The sequence below is a fragment of the Leuresthes tenuis genome, unplaced genomic scaffold (genome assembly GCF_036924035.1).
Source record: "Leuresthes tenuis unplaced genomic scaffold, fLeuTen1.0.hap1 SCAF_10, whole genome shotgun sequence".
NCBI classification, from domain to species: Eukaryota; Metazoa; Chordata; class Actinopteri; order Atheriniformes; family Atherinopsidae; genus Leuresthes; species Leuresthes tenuis.
In genome coordinates this window covers 35,913,942-35,939,523 of record NW_027325364.1, presented here as the reverse complement: position 1 = coordinate 35,939,523, position 25,582 = coordinate 35,913,942, and the positions used below count along the sequence as shown (strand labels likewise).

At 41.3% G+C, this 25,582-nt stretch overlaps 2 protein-coding genes across 3 annotated transcripts in view; both read left to right on the top strand.

Moving 5' to 3' along the window:
- Positions 1 to 20,710, top strand: part of sacm1lb (SAC1 like phosphatidylinositide phosphatase b) — a 32,977-nt gene extending 12,267 nt beyond the window's left edge. Inside the window, exons 9-20 of the mRNA XM_072395007.1 lie at positions 88 to 173; positions 976 to 1,062; positions 1,148 to 1,216; positions 1,470 to 1,549; positions 1,631 to 1,729; positions 1,831 to 1,969; positions 4,579 to 4,648; positions 5,116 to 5,188; positions 15,996 to 16,089; positions 17,357 to 17,449; positions 17,531 to 17,588; positions 19,573 to 20,710. Coding sequence (XP_072251108.1) covers positions 88 to 173; positions 976 to 1,062; positions 1,148 to 1,216; positions 1,470 to 1,549; positions 1,631 to 1,729; positions 1,831 to 1,969; positions 4,579 to 4,648; positions 5,116 to 5,188; positions 15,996 to 16,089; positions 17,357 to 17,449; positions 17,531 to 17,588; positions 19,573 to 19,709 — 1,085 coding nt within the window. The 3' untranslated portion in view covers positions 19,710 to 20,710. The remainder of the gene's footprint in view (positions 1 to 87; positions 174 to 975; positions 1,063 to 1,147; positions 1,217 to 1,469; positions 1,550 to 1,630; positions 1,730 to 1,830; positions 1,970 to 4,578; positions 4,649 to 5,115; positions 5,189 to 15,995; positions 16,090 to 17,356; positions 17,450 to 17,530; positions 17,589 to 19,572) is intronic.
- The window catches only part of tcaim (T cell activation inhibitor, mitochondrial), a 382,005-nt gene that overhangs the window by 269,076 nt on the left and 87,347 nt on the right, over positions 1 to 25,582 (top strand). The gene's annotated exons all lie outside the window — the stretch shown is intronic.

Here is a 25,582-nt window from a genome sequence, read left to right as displayed (position 1 = left end):
CAATGCCAAGTTAACTGTCTCTAAATCCTAGGACTTTAAACGAATTAGATATCTAACACCTCAAACTACTCATCTATTTGTTTGTAGGCATAGATTTGGAAGGACATGCTGCTAACTTTGTGGAAACGGAGCAGTTAGTTCAGTACAACGGTGCCACGGCTTCATTTGTTCAGGTCAGTCAAACAGCTGGAATTTACGGAACTCTGCCATTTAGATTATCTATAAAGAAGAATTAAAAGTCAAAATTCAGTGAAAGGACAATTGTGGTAGGAATGATTACAGTGCTGATTTAATGTCATCGTTTGTTTTCAAGTCATGCCACAGCTGCTCAATAAGATCCAGTTTTAACCCTCAGAATGTTGTTGGACAGTCTGAAGACATAGTAAAAGTAATGTTCACTGACCTCCAGTCCATGTTCTTAATGTCAGACATTTTATCAGCTTTTACACAGAGTTCACCTGAATAAGACCTTTTTTCACAACCTCATTTAAATAACAGTGGGGAAAAACAAGATATGATTTACGACTGTCCAGCAAACTGGGGCACTTTTAGAATTAAGCCTGTACAACTTTAGAGGATGTCTAGTTATCCTGATAACTGTGTTGTATAAACCTTATATGGATTTCACATGACATACTAAGGATGTGGACCTATTTTACATCTGTAAACCTAATACCAAAGTGATTTTCCATGCAGGAACTGATAGAACTTAATTTTTGTCATATAGAGTCCCTTCAGGGCCCTGATCAAAGCTTATCAGACCTGTGAGAATAGTGATGGAGTTGAACTCCGACACAACATTCATGTTTTAACACGTCACTAAGCTCTGACGTGTTTAAAATCGGGCTGTAAAGCCACTGCAAACTGGATTTTAAGTTTGAAGACAGTCTTTGTTGGGTTGTCTGTTATAATGAGGGAATGATTGTATGAAAGCTCACATGGTATGCTACTGCAATATGTCCTTTCTATTCTTAGACCAGAGGCTCCATCCCCTTCTACTGGTCCCAAAGGCCCAATCTTAAATACAAGCCAAAACCACAGATCAGTAAAACCATCAACCATGTCAGTATTTTCCACTTACATGGCATCAAACAAGGTTTTCTTTGCATTGTTTCATTTTTAATCTTTCATCCTGTTCTCTTCTTAGTTGGATGGATTCCAGAGGCACTTTGACTCACAGATTATCCTCTATGGAAGACAAGTAGTTTTGAACTTGGTAAGATGGAAAAAAAGGCTATATATCTATAACACATAGATTTTACGACAGTAATGGACAGTTTAAAAATTTCACTCATGCTAATCAGAACTCACTATTATTGGGCAAATATGATGATACTTCTGTCTGTTGGTCTTTTTATCTTTAACTTTTCATGCAGATTGAACTTTGATTAGAAAGTTGCAGTTTTTAACATTGATTCTATTACATTTTTAATTCAATTATTAAATTAAGTTTAATTATTCTCTTACAGATCAACCAAAAGGGCTCAGAAAAGCCATTAGAGCTGACATTTGACAAGATGGTAACCAGCTTGGGTAATGGCATGATCAAGTAAGATTACCACATAATCTAGCCCTTGGCCCTTACTTTTGGCTGGTGTCTGTATTTTAGAAAAAGCTTCTTTTTCTTCAGGTACATAGCATTTGACTTCCATAAAGAATGCAGTCGGATGCGGTGGCACCGCCTTCAGCTCTTACTGGACATGATCAGTGACATGCAGGATGAATTTGGGTCAGTGTGTTCTTCTTACTGTGTGTAGTCCAGTATGAAGCCTGATCAGGCAGACCTCAGTATGCTCTTTATGAAAGGTTATGGTCTCCATATTGATTCAGGTATTTCATGGTGGATGCTGATGGGAAGGTGTTGTTGAACCAAGAGGGTACATTTCGGAGCAACTGCATGGACTGTCTGGACCGTACCAATGTCATCCAGAGCCTGCTGGCCCGACGCTCGCTTCAGTCACAGCTGCAGGTAGAACTGCATACTTACGGTATACTTGAAGTGAATATGATAATTCAAATAACTCAACAACGATCAGTTGTTTTACATAAAGTACACTGGCTGCACTCAGCTGGATTTCAGTGATGATGTATTGAATGTGAAACAAAATTACATAAAAACCTGGTATATGGCGGGTTAGTTAGTGCCTACTGTAAAAGCGGTTTTTTGAAGATGAGTGTCAACACCAGTTAGTCCAACAGGTGTCACCTTTGAGCTGTTTGTCATGGATGGGAAGCCTGCATTCAGGTAACAGGTGCTTTTAGATGGAATAGGACATTTGTGTCACGCTTTGTTGTCTGATAACCTGCTGGACTCATGGAGATTTGTAAACACAATATGAATACGTGCATATATTATCAGGACAACATCTGCTGAGCAATAAATCTTCCGTCTGAGCATCAGGTGTACATATTGGACTCTGTTATTTGTTATTGACTAAGACACAAGGACGCAACAATAGTAATAAGGTAAGTGTGTCAATACCCATCTATACAGCCCTCAGTGTAGCATTTTTAATACTTGGACAGATGATTTTACACAGAATATAACAATACAGTGAAGTGTCTGGTCTCGTGAGAATTAAAAGAACTTCCCTCAGCTGATGTCAGCAGTTGTACTAATTAGCATTGCCAATATTGGAATTTGGATAGAGAAAGTCAAGTCTGTGTTTGTCCACAGCTCCCAAATCATTAAACCCCCCCTGTACTGCACTGACTTTTCTAAAACAGTATTTCTGAATTACATATAGTGGGAAAGTTTACCTAAACTCATAATACAGTCCATCTGTTCAGATAGCCTGCAGCCTCCACTCTCACGTAAAGTTTGGACAACCCTGCTATTCGACTGATTACCTCTCACAAAACAACCTCCTTGATCCAAACCAATCTGGGTTTAAAAGTGGACACTCCACTGAAACGGCTCTGTTGGCTGTGACAGAAGCCTTAAAAGAAGCCAGAGCGACAGCTAAGTCCTCTGTACTTATCCTGTTTGACTTATCGGCTGTATTTGACACTTTCAACCACAGTATCCTTTTGTTCATACTCTACAGCATGGGCATCACAGGGAGAACAAACTCCCGGTTCGAAACAGACGAAACATACATTTAAAGTATCCTGGCTTGGTCACACTTCTGCAGCGCACCACCTTGCCACAGGGGTCCCCCAAGGTTCAGTACTGGGACCTCTTCTCTTTGCCATATACACCACCTCACTGGGACAGATCATCCGATCACATGGCTTCTCATACCACCCAGCTCTATCTGTCATTCCCATCTGATGACCACACGGTCTCAGCATGAATCTCAGACTGTCTTATCTATCGAAATGGATGAAAGCCCATCACCTCCAACTAAACCGCTCTATAACTGAACTGCTTGTCTTCCCAGCCAAACCAACCATGCACCATAGTATCTGCATCCAAACTGAATCCCTATATCTTGCTCTATCAAAGGTTGCTAGAAACTTGGGTCATTGATGATCAACTAACCTTTAAAGATCATGTTACCTCTGTTGCTCGTTCATCCCGCTTTGCATTGCTAAACATAAGAAAGATCAGGCCATACATAAGCCCCCCAGCTCCTGGTGCAGACCATGGTCATCTCCCGCCTTGACTACTGCAATGCTCTCCAAACTGATCACCCAGCCTGTGCTGTGAAACCTCTGCAGATGGTCCAGAACGTGGTGTTAATATGACTGCATACAGTGCAGACTTGTGTCATGGTTCAGAACAATACATAAATGTTAACCATGTCTGACTGTAAGATTACTATGGCAAATTGAAGCTGAACAGTATCAGATTGCTGGTTCAGGTGTGGCACTAATATGTTCAGTTGCCATGTGATTATTAAAAAGCAGTACATGTCTTAAAGGGGGCTTAACATCGGTAGAGCACAGCTGATAATGTGGTGTTGAATATTAATGTCTCTAGCTCTGACTAATAAGCCACACCCACAAGTAGATAAGATATTTTTGTCTGGTTTGAAACCTTGGTTGATTCACTTTTTTATGTAGACTCTTATTGGTACTCTGCAGTTCTAAGGTTGTCATGCTCAGTCATCCTATTGTCTGCTGGTGTTGCTCATAACACAGTAACACTCACTGATTACCTGCGTCTATGAGTGGATGTATGTTTTGGTTCAGCTGACATCTTTAACAGGAGGTGGTGCAATAATCTGTTGTCAAAGACACTAAGCCACAGGCAAATATATATTATATGTAATTGTTCACTGTCTTCATTATTGGCAAGACCAATAAACAAAAGGGAAAACAGGGGGTGTGGTAAAGTAGTTGGAGTCAAGTAATCTGTGGTACTCAACTGTACTCAACCAAAGCTCTGTTTTTCACACAGTGATGTGCCATCATCAGCTTGAATTAAATTTTCACAGGATGGGTCACATTATAAGCTGACCAAGACAACAGTTGAACGAGAAGAAAATGTTATGAGAGTCAAAGAGGCAACCACATTACTTATCACGATACAGTAGTTGTTTATAGTCTTAACAGCCATTGAGGGGGGGAAAAAAAGTTTTGGACTTTGGAATTTATCAACTGAAATGTACCTGTGTGTGTTTATGCGTTCAGAGAATGGCAGTCCTGCACATGGGCCAGAAGATTGAAGAGCAGACAGACTTTGAGAAGGTGTACAAGAGTGGTGGGTGTTCCCTTGCACAACACTACTCTGTGATTTCAGTCAAATGAATACTCTTGCATGCCTACATTTGCAGTCACAAACTGATAAGCCAAAACGTTATACCAACAAAACCGAAGCCTAATATCAACTTTTTCTCGTGTGTGCTGCTGAACCCCAAGGCGGGGATTTTACAGGTTCTTTTAGCTATCTGCCATAAGGCGCCCTGTAAATTTTCAGATGTAGTTGTGATAAAAGTTAACATTCTAGAGTTGAGGTAGGACATCAAGCAACCCCAGAATTAATTAAATTCAGTTTAATTTACATAGCCCCAATTCAGAAAAAAAGTCATCTCCTTTAAAGATGCAGCACTGCTGTTGTGAGTTTGTGTTCTCTACTTTGTTTGTAAATGTTTTGGCTCATTTGTCTAGTTTAATACAACTCTTTCCTTGCTTTTAGTTTTCTTTTGTGTTCTGTCTATTTACATGCAGCCTGGGCAGACAACGCTGATGCTTGTGCCAAGCAGTATGCTGGCACCGGTGCCTTAAAGACCGACTTCACCAGGTCAGTTTTCATAAAGCAGTGAAGTACATGCTAACCAGTTTGTCTGCGAGTCCCTCCACGCTTTTGTGGGCTTTATTTGTGATTATTGCAGCCTAAAATGTTTTAATTTACAACAGCTTTCCTTGCAAGTTGCAATAAATGCTGCAACGTTTTTTGGGTCCTGACCCCTGCTTCTTTAGTGCATGTCATTCCTCTCTGACTGTATTTCCTCTCACTCTCACTGTGGGGAAAAAAAAGCTGGGGCCAGGTTCAAGGCCTGTCTTGGGCACTTTTGCTGCATGTTTTCCCCCACTCTCTTTGCCCCCTTTTACTGTATACCCAGTGTCACATAAAGGCCACTGCTGCCCAAAAAACAAACAAAAAAAGACTATCATTAAGATTCAAAGCAATATTTCTGAATTCAATTTTGCACAGAGCTGGTTTACGAGAGAAGCTAGTTGGGTTGTCACGATGTAAAATTTCAAACTCAATACTGATAAACAAGGATGATATTCTGTACCATTTTCTACCACAGAGGGAAAAATGACAAAGTGGGAGATGTAAGATGTTTTTGATAAACGTAACAAACATGAAAACATGATGTGGATGTAAACAGAAAATGACCAAAAGTCTGTTGTTAAAGCATTAACTGTAGAACACAGCAGTGTCTGGCCAGTTAGGAACACTACCGAGAATTCCTGTTGTAATTCCACCGTCACATTTTACCTCGGTAAACTGTGGACTTTAAGGGGGACTTATTCTGGCCTTTTTCAAACAAGTTGGCACAGTTTCATGTGTTCTTATTAAAATGTATGAGACATGCTTTGGTCAAAAATATCACTTAGTTTAAGCACAACAGCTGTCTTCTCACTGCTATTGAAACAAATCAGCCTGTTTTAGGGGTGGGGGGGTTAAGAAGTGAGCAGCCTTAAGCCTAGTTTATGCTTCTGCGTCACGTCAACCATCATTGAGTATTCGAAGTTCTGCATCAAGGTAACGCGTTGCTCTGCAATTCAGGAGGGTGTGGCTGTGTGTTTGTGTGGTTTCAGGTTAAAGCCGAATCCTTGCTTTTTCTTCCGGTCACAGTTAACAACAGTAAACAATGGCAACCGAGGTGCAGCAGCTGTACTTGCAGTTGGAGCTCATCAGTATTGAAGAACAAATGATTAAATTGCAAATGTTGAAGCGCAGGCGACAGAGAAGACGTTTGCGGGGGGGTCTGGACGACCACTAAACCGGTCGAGGCTGGGAACGGGGGAATTCACAACACTGGTTCACCCACTGAGGGACCTGGATGAACAAATGCACTTTCAATACTTTCGAATGTCGACGGGCCGATTTGAAGAGCATCTTCAGAAATTACGTTCTGAGCGGAACAATAACGACCCTTGCTGTCCGCGTCAACGCAACGCGTAGTTAGGAGTTTTTGGAGGAGCGCGTCAGGCTACAGCGTAGGGGTCTGTGTCGACGGTGTACCTACGCCATAGCTACGCTGTAGCTATGCCAACGACGTGACGGAGAAGCATAAACTAGGCTTTATACTTCACCCCACTTTTCCTGAAGGTGTGACTGACGATGAACATTGCTTTCTCATCCACCTTAGTTGACCAAGTACATGTACTCTGTATTACTTGTAATAATCATCATAAATGGTCATTAAAGAATTATACTTGGATTGAAAACATATGCAGCATTAACACATTGTAAGCAGCAGATGGTGTCCAATGTAGCAGAAGAGACAGACTAGGACCAGGAGCATGTAATCTCGCACAGTTTCTGTTGGAATGATGAGTCTCGTCATTTACCTTATCCTCACAACTGAAAGTTGTCAGAATAACATAAAATAACTTTCCAACAAGGAAACATTCAGTCAACAAAGTAATAATGATATCAATCTTTCAGAAAGTAACAGAAATAACCTCGGGGAAGTTTGTACATTAACTTCATTACCAAATCTGTTACCAGTAGCTACTGTTATTGGTAAAAAATTAAAGAGAAAAAAGTCATTTTTTACATTTCCTTTTGTCTTAAGTTCAGTTACAAAGATGGAATTGATCTCTCTTTGATGCACACATCCAGTGTTGAACTGGTCCAAGTTGGTAAAAACTAATGAAAAGTATTTGCCGCAAACACACAGCTTTTGGCTAACCCTTTGCTTCAAATGTAAGCTTTATCCACTGCTCTTACATCCTCTGAGGCTGGGGTAGATGCAAGATGCATGCAGTTGAATCAGATGGAGGCCAAACAGGGTGGGGTGAACAAATACGTACATGTACACCGAACATCTGAGCTGGTAACTAACTGAGATGTTTTCAAATCTACGGGCCGATATTGTAAGATATCTTCTTCAAATTTTTCAGTTTGTAGTGACTTCAAACACCCACATATGGGTTCTCAAAAACAGGAAAAAGTGATTTGGGGAGAAAAATTTGGAAAAACATTGGAAAAAGATTTCTTTTTTTCACTTCACCTTAAGGTTTTTAGTGCAACTGTTTAGTGGAACTAAGAACTGTTGTCTACATTGGGAATACTTCACTGATATTTTTTTTTTGTAAAAGGCTGTTAAGGGTGCTGTACTGATGGTGCAAATGGAAAATTGTAATTCCTGGTTTTTACTGATGATGAAATCAAAGAACACCAATTAGATGTCAAGTTTCTCTGACAGGATATACAACTTTAAACATGGTGCTATGGAAGCAATATTAGGCCATTTATTTCTCCAGTAAAGTGAATATATATGACCACTGGTGAGCTTTGACTAGGATAGCAAAGTGTAGCCAAATTATATTTAGCCGGCACACGAGGCACCAACAATATATATTTATAGCGGACACACGTAGCGTGATGTGATAAGATATAAGGATTTATCCAAAAGTTCTCACTATCTGAATAAGAATTTTTTTTTACCTCGTTTTAGGACACCACCGTCAATTGAAGGAAAAAGACAGAATCTTACGATTCTGGTATATTAAATCAATAATTAATTATTAATGAATAATTAATAAATTCCAGTCTCATATAGCCGTTACTCGTGAATTCTCATTTTGTTGGACTCACACTTACGTAAAGAACACATACACAAAAATCGGTTGATTTGACATATATATATATATATATATATATATATATATATATATATATATATATTTATTTATATATATATGAATCATTTATTAAAATGACAAGACCAAAGACAAGAACCTTAAGACAACAGGAGAAATGCTTCGAATATGGATGATTATATAAGAAAGTCAGATGAGGTGGCTCGGGCATCTGGTTAGGATGCCCCCTGGATGCCTCCCTGGGGAGGTGTTCCTGGCCCGTCCCACTGGGAGGAGACCCCGGGGAAGACCCAGGACACGTCTCTCGGCTGGCCTGGGAATGCCTCGGGGTCCCCCCGGTAGAGCTGGAGGAAGTGGCCGGGGACAGGGACGTCAGGGTTTCTCTGTTAAAGCTGCTGCCCCCGCGACCCGACCCCCGGATAAGCGGCAGATGATGGATGGATGGATGGATGGATGGATATAAGAAACACTTAGTGAATTGAAAGGAACTAAGGGGAGGGGATGGATGGATACCGGAATCATTCATATAGTCTAGGTTTGTTACTATTTGAATTTAAAAGCTAACAACTTGGGTTAATTTGTCATTTTAACAGCAAATTCTCGGCACCCACCGCATACCGTCTGAAATGTAAGAACAGGGTGGATCTTACTGTTAGGTCAGCTCCAAACCACAGGTTTGTCTCTCTCGGTTCCGCGTCTCACAGCCTTCATTGTGGTTGACTATCAGGGACTGGACCGGTCGGTTTCATGCGCCGGAGGGCTTCTGGTAGCTTTTGGTAGCTTGAAGACGAACGGGTGGTGTGTCGGAATTCACCGCAAATAATGACAAAATTGTCCAAGGGTGGAGTTGGTTTTGGTTGCTGACCAACTCTGATGAGGTGAACTTAAATTCACCAAAGATTGACAAAAAGGTTGACAAGCTTAAGGCTGGCTCCTTTTGGTGATCAAAAATAGGTGAGGATGCTGCAGCAGCAGAGTTTAAAACGTGCTATAGAAAGGAGGCAGGATGACGGACGAACAAAAACGCAAAATGTATTTCTTTCTACTACAGTCTTCTCTTTCTGTTTTGTTTGGACCTTCTTCTTCCATCTCATCTTCCTCTCCTGCGATTTTCAAAGACTCTCCGCCAGACTCCCATTCCATCAATCTTAAAACTCTCTGCTCTTCATCTTCTCTACTGATCTCTTTTCTGGACTGCTGAACTTTCAATATTCTGACTTTTCCTCGCGGTTTCCAGAGTTTGATTCGTGGAGGCGGGGCATGACGTAGGCCTACGCTACACTGTCAGCCAATGGTATGCCTGAAACTGTTGTGACGTCTGCCTGGGTGTGTTTTGTAAGGCGACCTGCAAGGAGGGTGCCTCAAAGCAACTCCTGCATTCTTCCATCTCATAAACATTTGTTCAGAGGATTCTAAAACACCATAACTTGTTAAGATATAAAGGGTAAAGATATAGCATAAACTTAGGCTATGAAGACATCAACATAACATAACATAATGATGGTTATGAGTCTCAAAATTCAGATATCTGATATCAGATATCTGTAAAATTATGACGTATGAATAACGAACCAAACAATGTTATCTTCCTGTGTTAAACACAGAATACAATAAGAAACAGCAGGAAAACATTGGTTAACAGTTGCATTATTTCATATAAATGTCACATGTCATATGCGAGTTGCTGATTTAATTTTGGGTTTAACTATTCAGTTCTACGGAACACTAGGGGGCCAATGTGGCTCCATAAGCTGGTTAGTCATTTTCCAAAATGATTACTTCTTTCATATCCTTCCACGTACGATCATGAAAAACTGAGAACATGAAAGAACTTGTACAAAGATAGATCCTTTTGAGAGGTCCATGCAGCGACCGTCTCTGGCTTGAGTCAGAGTCAGGGCAAACTGTCACCATTGTTTACTTTGACCCATATGGGGTCGGAAGGGTCCTGTTCTGGTTTTCCCCAATACTCTCCTGAGAGGGTCTGTTGTTTGTTCAGCTTAGTTAGCACTAAGCTATTAATGCATTTACCTAAATTTATGGCACAGGTCTGTGGAAAGAGGGGATGAGAAACTTCCCCAAAATGCTTTCGTGGACAAAGGTTGTTGTAAATTTCTCTTCTTTGATGTAGAAATCCCCCATCTGGTATTTCCACATTGACCATCCCCACAAAAGAATGTTACAGTCATTTAAAGTCTTAAGTTTGTATTAAATTCCACACTTGAGTTCGCTACAAAAGCAAAAGACAAAAGAGTTCAACATCCATTTTCAAGGTACAGTGTCTGTAGCATCATCTCAAGTTGTAGTGGTACAGAGGGAAGGAGGCTGGAAAACGTGTAAAGTGACATAACTTTACTCTGAAAATCTGAACGGCCTTCTGAGTGTCACACTTTTACATATATGCAGCCCATATGTTCTCTTTAAACAATTAAGACCAACACATTGAGTTTTCAAGCAACCTGACTATTTGAACAAAGCTCAGCAAGTATGTCATGGCACACTTTTTGTGGACTTCTAATTCATGTTCTCTGGCTCCACCTTGGGGCAGTTTGTTGTAAACAGCTGATGATTGGATAGAATAGATTAGATCAGAATTATCTTTTTTTAAAAGGCAATGAAACAGCATTTAGCAGCTCTTGGACGGCATAAATAGACAATAATAGTCATGAACATGAACTTAAAATAAACACATTGAGGTTATGTATCCTGTAAACACATTAGCAGTTCTGCATTTAACTGCTTGTGGGAAGAAGCTGGTTTGTTGTCTGTTAGCCTTGGTTCAGTCCACTCCACCTAGTGTGAGTTTGTGCGGCTCAGGTGAGGTCAGCAGGTTTGATGGACTTTTTGCGGGAGTCTCTCAAAACATCTGGTGAAGATGGGAGTTAGAGCAATGAGCCAATAGTCATTAAAGCAGATCACTGTACTGTTTTTTGGTTTTTTTATGACGTATGAATAACGAACCAAACAATGTTATTTTCCTGTGTTAAACACAGAATACAATAAGAAACAGCAGGAAAACATTGGTTAACAGTTGCATTATTTCATATAATACATTTACCAACTGTCTGGAAGTGTGCTGTCTGTTTTTTCTTGTGTCTGTCTTTGCAGCCAGTGAGAATCTATTTCCTGCTACATATCCCTGTTACTGTATTGTCGTTACTGTTTGTGTTCTTCTAAATGCTGCCTGTATTTGTGTTCAGCCAGAGGTGCTCTGTTTGAGACAGGCACCATCGTATAAATGATATGAAATATTTTCCAGCTTAAAAAAAGTTAAAAAAGATAATCATGTTTAGAGTGTAAGAATAATGAATGCAAAGTTCACATAAAAAAGTAAGCTCACGAATTTATGAAAATGGAGATAGTTTCCGTACAGAGGCTCATCCTTCCAAGATGGTTCCTCCACTTCCTCCTCTCCTTCATTGAACTTCAGCTGTCTGATTCACTCACTTAGCAGTTAATCCCTGGGGACCATCTTAATGATGTATTCCTGGATCTTTGTTGTTTCGTCCTGAAGAGCAGCTCTGACCCTCACTAGCCCCCCAGCCTCCTTTCTTCCACTTAGAGTACAATCTCAGGGTGCTGGACTTGAGGTGAAACCCTCTGTGTTTTGTGGGGAGATTTCTTGTATTGGTCTGTGACTTCTGTCTCTGGTTGGGGCTGACTTTCTTGTGACTTCTTCATAGTTGCCATTTGACTGTGGAACTCTAGGGTATCTGTAGCTTTCCTGAACATCTGCTCTATTGTCTTCTGGTAGCTGAACTCCTTCTGTTGTGATCATCCTGCCTCTTTTGTATATCATTTGGCAGCATTAAGTTTCTCCTAATGACATTCCAATGCCCCCCATGAGCTGTCACCTTACCGTGGTGGAGGGCTTTGCGTGTCCCAATGATTCTGTGAGCTATTTTTGTGCGAGGCTTTAAGCCCCTGGTAGGGCCACCCAAGGCGAACATATCCTAGATAAGGGACAAGACAAAAAACAGCTCTAAGACCCCCATGAAGAAAAAGACAATTGCACGTTTTCCCTTGCCCAGATGTGGGTCACCGGGGCCTCCCCCTGGAGCCAGGGCTGGATGCGGGGCCCGGGCACAGCCCGAAGAGATGACGTGGGCTCACCACCCGTGGCAGGGGCCAATGTGGTCGGGTGCAGTGTGAGCTGGGTAGCAGCCGAAGGCAGAGACTTTGGAGGTCTGATCCTCGGCTACTGAAGCTCGCTCTTGGGACATGGAATGTCACCTCTCTATTGGGGAAGAAGCCTAAGCTGGTGCGTGAGGCTGAGAGGTTCCGGCTAGATATAGTCGGCCTCACCTCGATGCATGGGTTGGGCTTCGGAACTCTCTTTCTGTGGCTCCATTGTTGAGGTTGCTGACTGTGGCCGTAAGGTGGTCGGTGCCTGTTGTGGCGGCAACCCCCGAACCCGTCAAGCTGAAAAAGGAGTCTTATCGGGCCTTTTTGACCAGTGGGACTCTGGAAGCAGCTGATGAACACAGCCTCAGAGGTTGCTGAGGCAAAAACCTGGACATGGGGGTGGATGAGGTCCGTCCGGAGTTCCTCAAGGCTCTGGATGTTGTAGGGCTGTCTTGGTTGACACGCCTCTGCAACATCGTGTGGACATCGGGGACAGTGCCTCTGGACAGGCAGATCGGGATGGTGGTCCCCCTCTTTAAAAAGGGGGACCTGAGGGTGCCTTCCTGGTAAGGTCCATTCAGGGGTACTGGAGAGGATGATCCGTTGGATAGAAATAGAAAAATACTTTATTCATCCCCCAGTGGGGAAAATTCAAATGAGTCGAGTAGCTCAAAAATTATAAATATTTACAATGATTTCATACTAGACAACAACATCAACAATAATAATGATAATAATAATCAATGATGAAATAAATACATTTGAGAAGAACATGTCACTATTAAAAAGCCTTATGGCTGTGGGGACAAAGAACCTCCTGAACCTCTCAGTCCTGCAGCACAGTGAGATGAGCTTCTCACTGCAGCTGCTCCTCTGACCTGCCAGGATGCTGTGGAGAGGATGTCTTTTATTATCCAAAACAGAATATAATTTACTCCTCATCCGTTGCTCCACCACAGCACTGAGAAGGTCTCGCCTTCTACCTACAACAGAACTGGCCTTTTTCACCAGTTTGTCCAGGCGCCTACAGTTTTTGTCTGTAGTGCAACTCCCCCAGCAGACAGCAGCATAGAACAGTGCACTCTCAATGATAGTGTGATAAAACATGCATATCATATCACTACAGACATTGAAGGACCCGAGCCGTCTCCGGAAGAAGAGACGGCTCTGGCCCCTCCTGTACACTGCTTCTATGTTGGTAGACCACTCCAGTTTATTATCCAGCACCACCCCCAGGTATTTGCAGGTCTGAACAGTCTCTATCTCCCCTCCATCAATGCAGACTGACTGATATGGAGTTTTAGATCTCCTGAAGTCCACCACCAGCTCTTGGGTTTTGGTAGTGTTCAGGAGCACTACCAAATGGATGTGGATGTGGCAGGACTCTGTGTTATATCTGAAGTCTGATGTGTACAGAGTGAAAAGAAAACGAGCCAAAACGGTACCCTGCGGAGCCCCAGTACTGCATTCTAGTGTTCCAGAAATACATCTCCCCATCCTGACATACTGTGGTCTGGCAGTCAAATAGTCTGTAATCCACGATGTCAGGGAGGGGGCCACACCATTCTCAGAAGCTTTTCTTTCAGTATGGGAGGCCGTACGGTGTTGAAGGCACTGGAGAAGTCAAAGAACATGAATCTCACATATGAACCAGGCACATCCAAATAAGCATATGCCCAATGCAGCATGTACAGAATCGCGTCTTCCACTCCTAAGTGTTTCTGGTAGGCAAACTGGAGGGGGTCAAGATCCTCAGCAACATGCAATCTCATGCGACAAATAAGGAGTCTCTCCAAGGTCTTCATGATATGAGATGCCAAAGCCACTGGTCTGTAGTCATTCAGCTCCACCGGTTGCCCTAATTTGGACACCATTATGAGACAAGAAGTTTTCCACAGCACCGGGACTTTTTCCATCTGAAGGCTCACATTGAAGAGCCTCTGAAGAGGGACAGATAGTTGACCAGCACAGTCCCTCAGAAGCCTTGGACAGACTCCATCTGGGACTGCAGCCCTCCCTGACTGAAGTCTCCTGAGCTCAGCTCCAACCTCCTCTATAGATGGACAAAGAGGTTGTAGCTTGACTCAGGAGACATGGTGGTGGGAGCTGCTGAAGAGGTGGAGGTACGGCTGGACAGAAGAAGCCTGTTTTTCAATTCAATTAAATTTTATTTATATAGCGCCAAATTACAACAATTGTCATCCCAAGGCACTTAAATAATATAGTCCAATTCAAGCCAATTGGAATTCAATTAATTGTAATCATAATCCAATACATTCATATAGAGCCAATTTAAAAAAATAAAAAAAATAAAAATAAAATAAAATTGCTTTCCTTATACAGCCGTTGGTTCCGCACAAGCGCCTCTAGCTCATCACACTTGTTTGGTACCGAGTTAGTGTTTCCCATAATCACAGAGGGCAGAAAAGGCTTGTACCTCCACCTCCTGTTGTCCCTCTTTGCCTTTTGTTTTGCTCCAGCTCTGCATCCACGGTACAGCTTTTTTAGCTCGGTCGGAATTGGATGTTTAATTCCGCGACCAATCCTTGCGCCAACAGTTCTTCTCTTGTGTACACTGCTCTAGTACTAATAGCAGTGCACATAGTCAAAAAATAAAACGAAATGTAAGTAAAAAGCAGATCACTAAAAATCACTAAAAAGTTTAGATAAAAACTAAAAATGACATATAATTATATAAACAATAATAGTCGAATCTCGGTTTCAGGAAGAACATAGTGGTTTGACCGTGTCCCTCGGGGAGTCCTGTGGGGGTGCTTTGGGAGTATGGAGTGCCGGGCCCCTTAATAGGGACTGTTCGGTCTCTGTATAACCGGTGTCTGGTCTGCATTTCCGGCAGTAAGTCGGATGTGTTTCCGGTGAGAGTTGGACTCCGTCAGGGCTGCCCTTTGTCACCGATTCTGTTCATAATTTTTATGGACAGAATTTCTAGGTGCAAGTCTGGGCATTGTGGGGGTTCGGTTGGGCGACCTCAGAATCAGGTCTCTGATTTTTGACGATGATGTGGTTCTGTTTGCATCATTGGGCCGTGATCTTCAGCTCTCACCGAAGCCATTTGTGAAGCGGCTGGGATGAGAATCAACACCTCCAAATCCGAGACCATGGTCCTCAGCAGGAAAAGGGTGGAATGCCCTCTTCGGATTAGGAATGAGATCCTTTCCTAAGTGGAGGAGTTCAAGTATCTCGAGGTCTTGTTCACAGTGAGGGACGAATGGAGCGGGAGATTGACAGGCGGAATGCAGTGATGCAGGCTCTGCATCGCCCGGTCGTGGTGAAGAAGGAGCTGAGCCAGAATCCAAAGCTCTTAATTTACCGGTCAAGCTACGTTCCTACCCTCACCTATGGTAACGAGCTGTGGGTAGGGACCGACAGAACGAGATCGCGAATACAAGCGGCCGAAATGGGCTTCCTCCGCAGGGTGTCTGAGTTCTGGGTTAAGGATAGGGTGAGAAGCCGATCTTGTTCTTCAATTTTGTTTTCCATGGGGTATACTGTTATACCGTTCCTTGTGTTGTTGTTGTGTTACGTACATGCACACGCACACACACACACACACGCACACATCATTATCATCTATAAGATTGATTTTCTGATTGATGTTGTACTGCATGTTGATCTTTCAGGACAGGAAAGAGAACTCATTTGGGCCTGCTTATGGATGGCTGGAACTCCATGATTCGATATTACAAAAACAACTTCTCTGATGGGTTTAGACAGGTGAGTGTGGACAGCTATCGTTTCAAAGCCAGCTGTAATACAGTTGATTAGTTATTGATGCGGTACAGTCATATTACATAAAGTATTACAGGCATCTGATGGTTTAAAGTTGGTGCAAGGTGAAATAAACCTTCCAAAACATGTTTTTAAAGATTGAGCCGCTGCTGTAGCTTTACCACTACAACATAGTATGTACTAAAACTTCACTGAAATTGTGTTTTACTGTGTATGATGTGGCCCTTTTACCACAAATGTCAAAATTCCAAGTGTTCCTTGTGTAGTTGTCTGTTTTCAACTGTAGGTCTTTTCTTACTGGGATGAAACATGGCTAAGAACTGAAAGCCAAGCTTGAGGACATTCGGATATAGAGAAAAGCACTCCAAATTGGGAAATGTTTCATATCAACGAAGTACAGATTTAATGACCAGAACCTCCAGGGACTTGCTAGAGAGACTTAGGTTTGTTTGATGCATCCACAAGGATATCTGTCCACATCACTCTCAGCCTCTGCAGATGGCCATTTGTTCACGGACATATGCAGTCCTCTGAAAAGCTAACAACACATAGGCTCTGCCTAGTTGATCAGTTGCTGATTGTTTGAAAGTTGGTTAGAGGGTGATGACAGCAACTGATTTCACAACAAAATGGACAAAATGATAAAGAAGTCCAGATGGATGGTTCAGACAACAGCTGCACTGAACAATCTTAATCAATTAACACTTAGATTTACTACATAACAAAGCAGGTCAGACAGAAGTCAAAGTAGACCGAGCAAAGCTAATGGACCAACAGCTGCCCACCGTTCAGACTGTTCCACATATTTGAGACTGCCCCAAGTGGCAGCCAAACACTATAACAGATAGACGTGCTTTGTGAGGCATAAACAGTGTGTACAGAGAACCATGTTCAATGTCTTATTAGGTCTTAACTTTATGTTGAAATGGCTGCATCCTCAAGCTTCTTTCATTAAAGCTGAGACCTGAACCATTAGTGTCCATTGCTTTGTATAGAGCAGAAATTCTGACACAAAAAAATGTAAATGTTCACATTCTTATAGTCTGGACTGTGTAAGGATGTATAGAACTTAAAAATGACTTGATAAAAATGTTTCACTCATATGAATATCTGAAGCATAGAGCCAGTTGTGTTCAGACCAAACTGTCTGAATACAACTGAACAGTTTGTCATGTAGTATAACTCTTACTTCTTTATCGGAACTATTCCGACATGACAGCTGTAACACTTCAGCTGCTCTGTTTTAATGCAGGACTCCATCGATTTGTTCCTGGGGAATTATGCTGTGGATGAAGCTGACTGGATCACCCCACTGCGTGACCCGAAGGACTGGAAGTTTTTGACAGTAAGAAAATGTCAGGGACAGAGACTAATGCATTTTTCTGATATATTTTTTGTGACCCTTGTCGTCTTTTGTTTTTTGTAGTTGCCTATCATCATGGTTGTAGCCTTCTCCATGTGCATCATCTGCCTCCTAATGGCTGGTAAGACAAACTGGACCTCACTACAAGTAGCAGTCATTTTGAAGCCTGTCTCTGGTGAAAATCAACCTTCTTTATGTGTCCATGTGATGTTTTTATATGCTACAAGACAAATTGAGTTAACAATTAACAACATGGTTGAACATTTCCATGATTGTTAGAAAATCTGTCTGATTTTCTGGAGCTGCAGAAGTCACATGACATTAAAACTTTGCAGAAGCATGGTAGCTGTGGTTAGGCTGGCTCAGCCTGCACTGGCTGGGAAGCACTGGTGTGATAACATAACTTTGGCCGACATGCATGTTCTGCAGACATGTGAACCACAGTCTATAGTTATCATTTCCAGCAAGAAAGCTGTAAAAGTAGTCTGAAAATAACTGTAAAAGAAGTAGTGGCTTGTAAATTCTAATTTTGTTTTTGTCTGATTTATTCTTCCCTCTTCTGACAACACAATGTTTCTGCCAAGCCATGGCGCTCACTAAAACAGACAAAAATGTTTTTTTCACAGTGTTGCTCTTGCAACTATTCCTGCTGCATCAGCTGTTGTATAGTGTGCACACTCGCATGTTTGACCCCACTTCAGCCATTTTAAACTCAATTCTATCTGGCAGCCAGCAACTTACTGTTAAGTCAGCTAAAGTCACACATGAACACATCTAATGGGAACTAGGTATCCTAATATTATCATTTAGTAACATAATATTAGCTTTGTGCTAACACAGGCAAGTCTAAGCCTCATATGACCTTTGTGCAGAAGTATAATTTCAGGCCAGTAGAAGAGTGTCTCCTGCTGTTTTGATACCCTCCTTCTGCTCTGGTTCCACCTTGCACCTTGCATCTGTCTCTCTGTATCTAGTTATCTAGCTTGCAACATGACTGGTAGAGGCAGAGTCTCTCAGAAGTAAATGTGGACAGAGGTTCAGATATCCTCATAAAACTGTCCACAATTTATGGGGAAATTTCAAAATGTTGTTCCTCAATGTAAAGTTATGAAGACTTTGAAAGTTTCATCCTCTGCAATACACAAAATAAAGTCCAAAGATTCAGAGAATAGTGTCTATGGAACTTGAAACCTGCACATCTGGAAAAGCTCCATCAATGCTGAAACGTACATAGAGGTTTTAGAGCAACATTTGCTCCCATCCAGATGACGTCTTTTTCTGGGGAAACCTTGCATATTTCAGTAGGACCATGTTAAAAAACATACTGCATCTATTCCAACAGCATGGCTTCATAGTAGAAAAATCTTGGTGCTGGATTGACCTGCCTGCAGTCCAGACCTTTCACCAACTGAAAACATTTGGAGCCACATGAAACACAAAGAAGACCTAGATAAAGTAATGACCCAGATAACCAATTCTGGGCTGAAAAGGCTAAAGTAAGATCTAAATCATTTTTTTCGCTCATAAAAACCAGAGATGTTCAGAATATGCGGACAGTTTCTGTTCACACATCACCACAGGAGGTTTTCTGCAGAAGATGAGGTGCAGGAGAATCTTCTGCACAGGTGATGCAGAAGTTATTCTGTAGAAATATGCTTTCTTTACTACACTGAGAACAGCAGATGAAGTTCCTTATTGTGTTGATATAAATTCTGCACGTATCTCTATGCATGTACAATAGTGAGGAGCTGAAAGGCCTCTCACCAGCGCACACCACACAGTAATGCTCCAGAATATTTGCTGACATGTTTGTACATTTTCTCTCTTGCTGATGATTTTACTAAATGACTGAGTGGAAAATGTCTGCAAGAAGTTCAGAGCAAATCTTGCAGACATTTGAGTTCTTACATGTCACCACATCTTTAGAATGTTGCAGGACTCCAGTGAATATATGAAAGAGACTATAAATTGACAAGATTGAAAAATTAAAAAAGAAAAAGACTAACCAATGAAGGCTTGTTTTAGGTAATTAATAAATGACAGAGAAGATGTAATATTTGCAATACTTAATCTGAAAATATTTATTGCTTGTTTTGTCTTGGCAGGTGACACGTGGACTGAGATGCTGGCTTATGTTCTTTTCTGGGGAACAGCCAGCGTTGTGACAGGTGGCCTTATCCTCTTTAACGGGCGAGATTTTGTAGATGCTCCCAAGCTGGTCCAGAAAGAGAAATTGGACTGAATGTGTGCGTGTGGAAAGCAGCTTGGCCCTGGCGAACTCATCACCTCTTCCTCTAGCTCTTCGTCTCTTCCACTCCAGCATCGGCATCAGCAGGCCTGGAGCCTTTACTAACACAGGTTGGAGCAGAGGAGAATGATGCAAAGAGCCCACCCTGTGTCTACAACAGCAGAACATCCAAGACTGGGAGAGCAGGGGCCTGCTGCTTTCCACACGGCAGCCACTGAGTGGACAGGACTGTCTGTTCACGGATTTTACCAAACCACCGGAGTCTGTTCTGACTGCATTGCACCTGATTTGTAAAGTTTCTTTTTTTTTTTTATTAATTCTCTGAAGGGATGCTTTGGGATCAGATATGGAACAAGTGATATGACAGCATAGCTGGAAAAGATTTACTGTATGTGTCAGTCATTTGTCTTTTCATATATGCATTTCGTAAAACACAGTATATTTATTGTTAATCAGTTGCTGTGTCTGTGATTAAACACCAACTGTTTAAATATCATGAGTAGAAAAATTCAGTTTCACAGAAATCTAACCTTTAAGAATGAATAACAGTTAGGGTATCACTGTAATTCCTTCATTTGCTAAACTATGAGTTTTCAACCAATTACATTGTGGATTATTGTTCTGTAAATTAAGTGAAAGTCTATTTTTTTCTAACAGCTGATGTGCTTGGCTGGATCAGTCAGTTAACTGTAAGACCGACCACCAAGTGACGTTTGTCATTGAAAAAGACAGGAGAGGCTGATTATAGGAATATTGAGTGTAGCAATGCTGTAGAATGCAGACAAACTGCATGCTTTGTCCCTTCCAGCAGCCCTGTTAGCTCTTTGTTTAGCCTCTTAAAAGAGTGCAAAGCGAGAAGAAGACGCCACCAAATAACTTCAGCAGTTGGTACTGGTTTATGTTGGAGGACTATCAGTGGCAGGTTAGCAGCATGTTTTGCTATTTAACTGTCTACATGTACCAAGTTCATTCCTTTAAACTGTTATCTAATGTAATTTGTCCTTGTCCTCTTACTTGGTTAGAATTTCTGAAGTCGTTATGATAATCATCAGTCTATGTCAAAAGTCCATAAAAGATACGTATTAACGTGTTAATCAGGCTAGATAATGGTTAATAAAATCATAAAGTAAGGGTTAGATTATAAAACATCCATTAGCCCTTGATGTAAGTTTCTTCATAGTAACATTAAAAATACATTAGAGTATAATACATTAAACCTTTAATTAGCTGCATCTTTGGGAAGACAGAAACATTATTTATTATGCATTTAATGATGGTACCAGAGAGGGATTGTTTCCTGCTTCCATGGAGCAGGTGTTTCCTCCATGATCGAAGCTGCAGCTAAGTTTGGAGTTAATCTCCTTCATTATACAAACATGCAGGACTCACCTGGAACTGCATTGATTATAGCTTGCAGCCTACACAGCACTTGTACTTGGAAGCCAACTTTCCTTGCTCCAGTTGTACGATGCAGTCCCTATCATACACACACACACACACACACACGAATGACTGCTGCAATGCCTTCGTCTATTTCTCATCTGTTTCATGAATGGCCACAAAAGACGCAGAAATTATTCATCTGGAAGCGGCAAATGTGTACCATCCGCATTACTGTTGCCCCGTGTGCAGGAAGACTTGAAGATGCATCAGTTAGAACTTTGTTCTATTGAGCAGTGGCAATTGTAAACAGCCGCCCTCTCAATGTTAATGTAATCAATGATCCAAGGTTACTTGAGCCCTTAATTCCAAACCATCTTCTTCTAATGAAGTTCAAGGTTGCTTTGCCACCCCTTGGAAGCTTTGTAACGGAGGATGTATATGGCACAGGAAGATGGCGCCGAGTACAATATTTAACAGAACAGTTCTGGAGCAGATGGAAAAGGGAGTACTTCCTAAACCTCTCGCTGAGACAAAAATGGCTTCTTCTTTGGCGCAACTTGAAGGTTAATGATATTATCATTATCAAGAGGACACTCTTCCAAGAAATGAGTGGTGTTTGGGTTGATATGTTGAAACTGCAGAGGGGTCTGATGGATTGGTTTGTTGGGTAAATGGACTGTACATGTACAGCACTTTTCTAGTCTAGCTGACCACTCAAAGCGCTTCTAACACTACATGCTGCATTCACCCACTCATACAGCACATCTTATATACATAACTACGTGCTTTCTAACCATTCATACACACACTCGTAGACCGATGGATACATCGGTAGGCAACGTGGGGTTCAGTGTCTTGCCCAAGGACACTTCAACACACTCCGAGGAAGCCGGAGTCAAACCACCGACCTTCCGATTGCTCTTCCTCCTGAGCTACAGCCGCCGTCAAGGTTCAAGTTGGACAGCCCAAATCTGCAAAGGGGAAAAGACTTTCCTTCAAAGCCCTCAATCACTGAACAACCTATTCAAAAACTTGAATAGGTGAAATCGTATGTGAGTAACTCTTGATTTGGTTACATTTAATCATGTTATGTTCTGGTATTGGGCTGCACGGTGGTGTGGTGGTTAGCACCGTCACCTCACAGCAAGAGGGTTCAATCCCTGCCTGGGCCTTTTCTGTGTGGACTTTGCTTGTTCTCCCCATGTATGCATGGGTTCCCTCCAGGTACTCCAGCTTCCTCCCACTGTCCAAAAACATGCATGTTAGGTTAATTGGTGGCTCTAAATTATCCTAGGAGTGAGTGTGAGCGTGCATGGTTGTTTGCATGGCGACCTGTCCAGGGTGTATCCTGCCTTTTGCCCGATGACTGCTGGGATAGGCTCCAGCCCAACCGCTTGACGGTATAGAAAATGGATGATTTGGTAGGAGTGTTAGTGGCCAGCTGAACTGTCCCCATTGAACTCTACGCTGTTTATTAATGCCAAGGGCTGCTACAGTGAAACCTGGAACATGAATAAAGCATAACCAATTCAGCTGGCCACTAACAGTATAGGCTAAGCTGTTGGTCTTTGTAATTCAGTAGAAGAAATAGTTGCCCTAACAGGAAACAAATCCAGAGGAAGAAAAAACAACTTGTGGGCATCCACAAGAGGAAAATAGAGAGAGCTTTTCTTTAAGAATTACTTTTATCTCTGGGCATATCTGGGATATTATATCATATCTGGGAAGATGCCGGTCAGTCACTGAGTTTGTCATATCTGATCAGAAACAGCCAATGAGTCACGTCTCTTTCTAATAATAATGCAGTTAATGTTCAACTGCAGTATAATATCAGTGTTTACATGCATTTATACTCTCATATCACAGATTGTCTTCACACAGTGAAAAACTCATTTTCATTCTAATCTAATCTCTATGTAATCACCATTCATTGGCTCCCATGAGTGCTGCTCAGAGTAATCTCATCGGTTATTCATCTGCAGTCCTCCTCCTGCACCATCTGCTGCAAAAGCAGGCAGGAGTGCAGTGATCTTCCATGCACTGAAACTTTTTCCAACTTTTCTTTTGATTTATCCAATGATACTTTGTTCAGCTTTGAAGAAGCTAACCCTGATAGTATTAAGAATAGCAATCCCTTAAAATTGACAGGTTTAGATATTCAAATCACACTGTGGTATGGTGTCACGTTATTTCTTTTATATAAATGGATTGCCCATATATAATTATCATATAGTATCCTGTTGCTTAAAATGTTTTTTTATGCCACATAATATTTTCATGAAACATATTTTCAAATATTATATTGCCATTCTTCTAATAATACTCATTTCCTTTCTGGATAATTATTCTTGAAGCATTCTTGGCTTCTAGAGCATCTTAACCAACAATTCTAGATTACTAAAGATGGCTGTTTCTTGATCCAAGAGCCTTGTTGCAGAAATTTTGGTTTAAACTACAAGTTTCCTTTCCTCATAACAAGCTGTGAAAGTTGTTATATTTTGCTAGTGAACAAGAACTAGAAACAGCCATGCCTTAAAGCAGCAATGTCCTCTATAAACACAGGCAGACTTGGAGCTGTTTCAAGTGGGAGACACCCAAATCAATGTTCTTGTGAGTTCAAAGACCATTGAGATTAGATATTGACATAGTAAACAAACAGTGCACTTAACGTAAAACTGAGGTTCGTCATAATTTGAGGTAATTAATTAAACAATTCATAACTAAAAGTTCTTAATGACCAAGCTCCATAATATCTTAAAGATCTCATAGTTAGATATTTTTTACCAGCACAGTACTTTCTCTCAAACTGCAGGTTTACTTGTGATTCCCAGAGTTACTAAAAGTAGAATGGGAGGCAAATCCAAAGGAACTTACAAATGAGGATATAACAGTGCAGCTAACATCAAAGCTAACAATAAGCTACATGGAAAGAAACCAGTAGTCAGGCTCTGTCAGAGCTGACAGGGGTGACAGAGTAGAACTAGAGTGCAGGCATAGAGGGAAGTACTCTCCATACTGTCCATGTGCATATGAGATTATTGTTGTCATTAACTTGTGTTTCTCCTTCTCAGCAGGTCTGGTGTTGTGGCGTTTGTTTGAGCCAGATGGCCATTCTTGCTGGTTGTGGTTCTGATGCAGGTTTCTTCCTGTTAAAAGGGAGTTTTGCCTTGTGCATGCTCAGGATGGAGGATTGGATCGAAGAGAAGTTAGTTTCCTTAGCGAGGCAACTTTTGTTTTAAATTGTCTCTCTTTAATTGTGTATGAATGGGACCAATTTGTAATTCAATGAATTTCATTTTATTGGGTTATGGTTGTATTGCGATGAATTGGATTGTATCTTTGAAGTGCCTTGAGATGACATTTGTTGTTATTTGGCATGATATAAATATAACTGAAATGAACTGAATTAGTAATACAACTCAATGATCACAAACATGATATTTGAATTGTTACCTGTCTTCTGTCATAGCTACCTCTAACCATTGGTAAGCACATTAAAAAGATAATTACGACTTTCTCTGCCGACCCAACAGCATTCTGGCAAATGCTTTTGTGAAGGAACTTAACTCATCCCTCAATTTTTATGGTAAAAGGAAAATTGTGTGGATTTCAGTTGTGCTCTTTTTGTCCTAAACCAGAGACCTTCCAATATTTGAAAACTATCTATCTTTGAAGGGCTACCTCTGGGTCAGGGATAAGTTTCTACAACAGGCAGGGGAATTGAAGTGTCTTAGGATCTTCATCCTGAGTGATGGCAAGTTGGCGCAAAAGATGAACAGACTGGGACTTTGTTAGTAGTAATGAGGGTGCTGTTAATGTAAAGAGAGAGCTGATCTTAAAGGCATATATATATATATATATATATATATGAATGACAATAAATAGTATATGTATGACAAGCACTGTATGTTCTTTTGTGCTCTGCCATGAATCATGCTACCATGCTACTATTTCATGTCAGTTGTCAGTTCCTCAGCAGCTTTGATTCTCACATCCTTGATCTGACATTATTTTTTCATGTCTTTGTGTCTTTTTTTCCACTGGTGCTGGTTTTGTTTGACTGTGCTTAATCATTTACAACCATCTCTTTGTATTCAGCATGACCTCTGAACAGATCATGGAAAGAGCTGTTAGGCAATAGTAGGAGTGCTTATCTTATCACCTGATGTTTTTGTCATTATACATTTCAGACTGCCTATTATGGGCTTCCACTGAGACCAGTTGGAGTGATACAGTCAGAAACTTGGCAGACTACAACTGTATTGTGTGTGTGTGTGTGTGTGTGTGTGTGTGTGTGTGTGTGTGTGCGTGTGCGTGCATTATCAAGGTAAAGCTCAAAGGTAGTAAGGAACATCAACAATTTTCAACATTTCATTGTTTTTCTTTTCCAGAGTTGTCTGGGAAAATCAACAAAGCACCAGAATTCTGTTTTCATTAAATCAATAGGGCAGTTACAGTACGGGCTGTGAAATATAGTGTTTGCT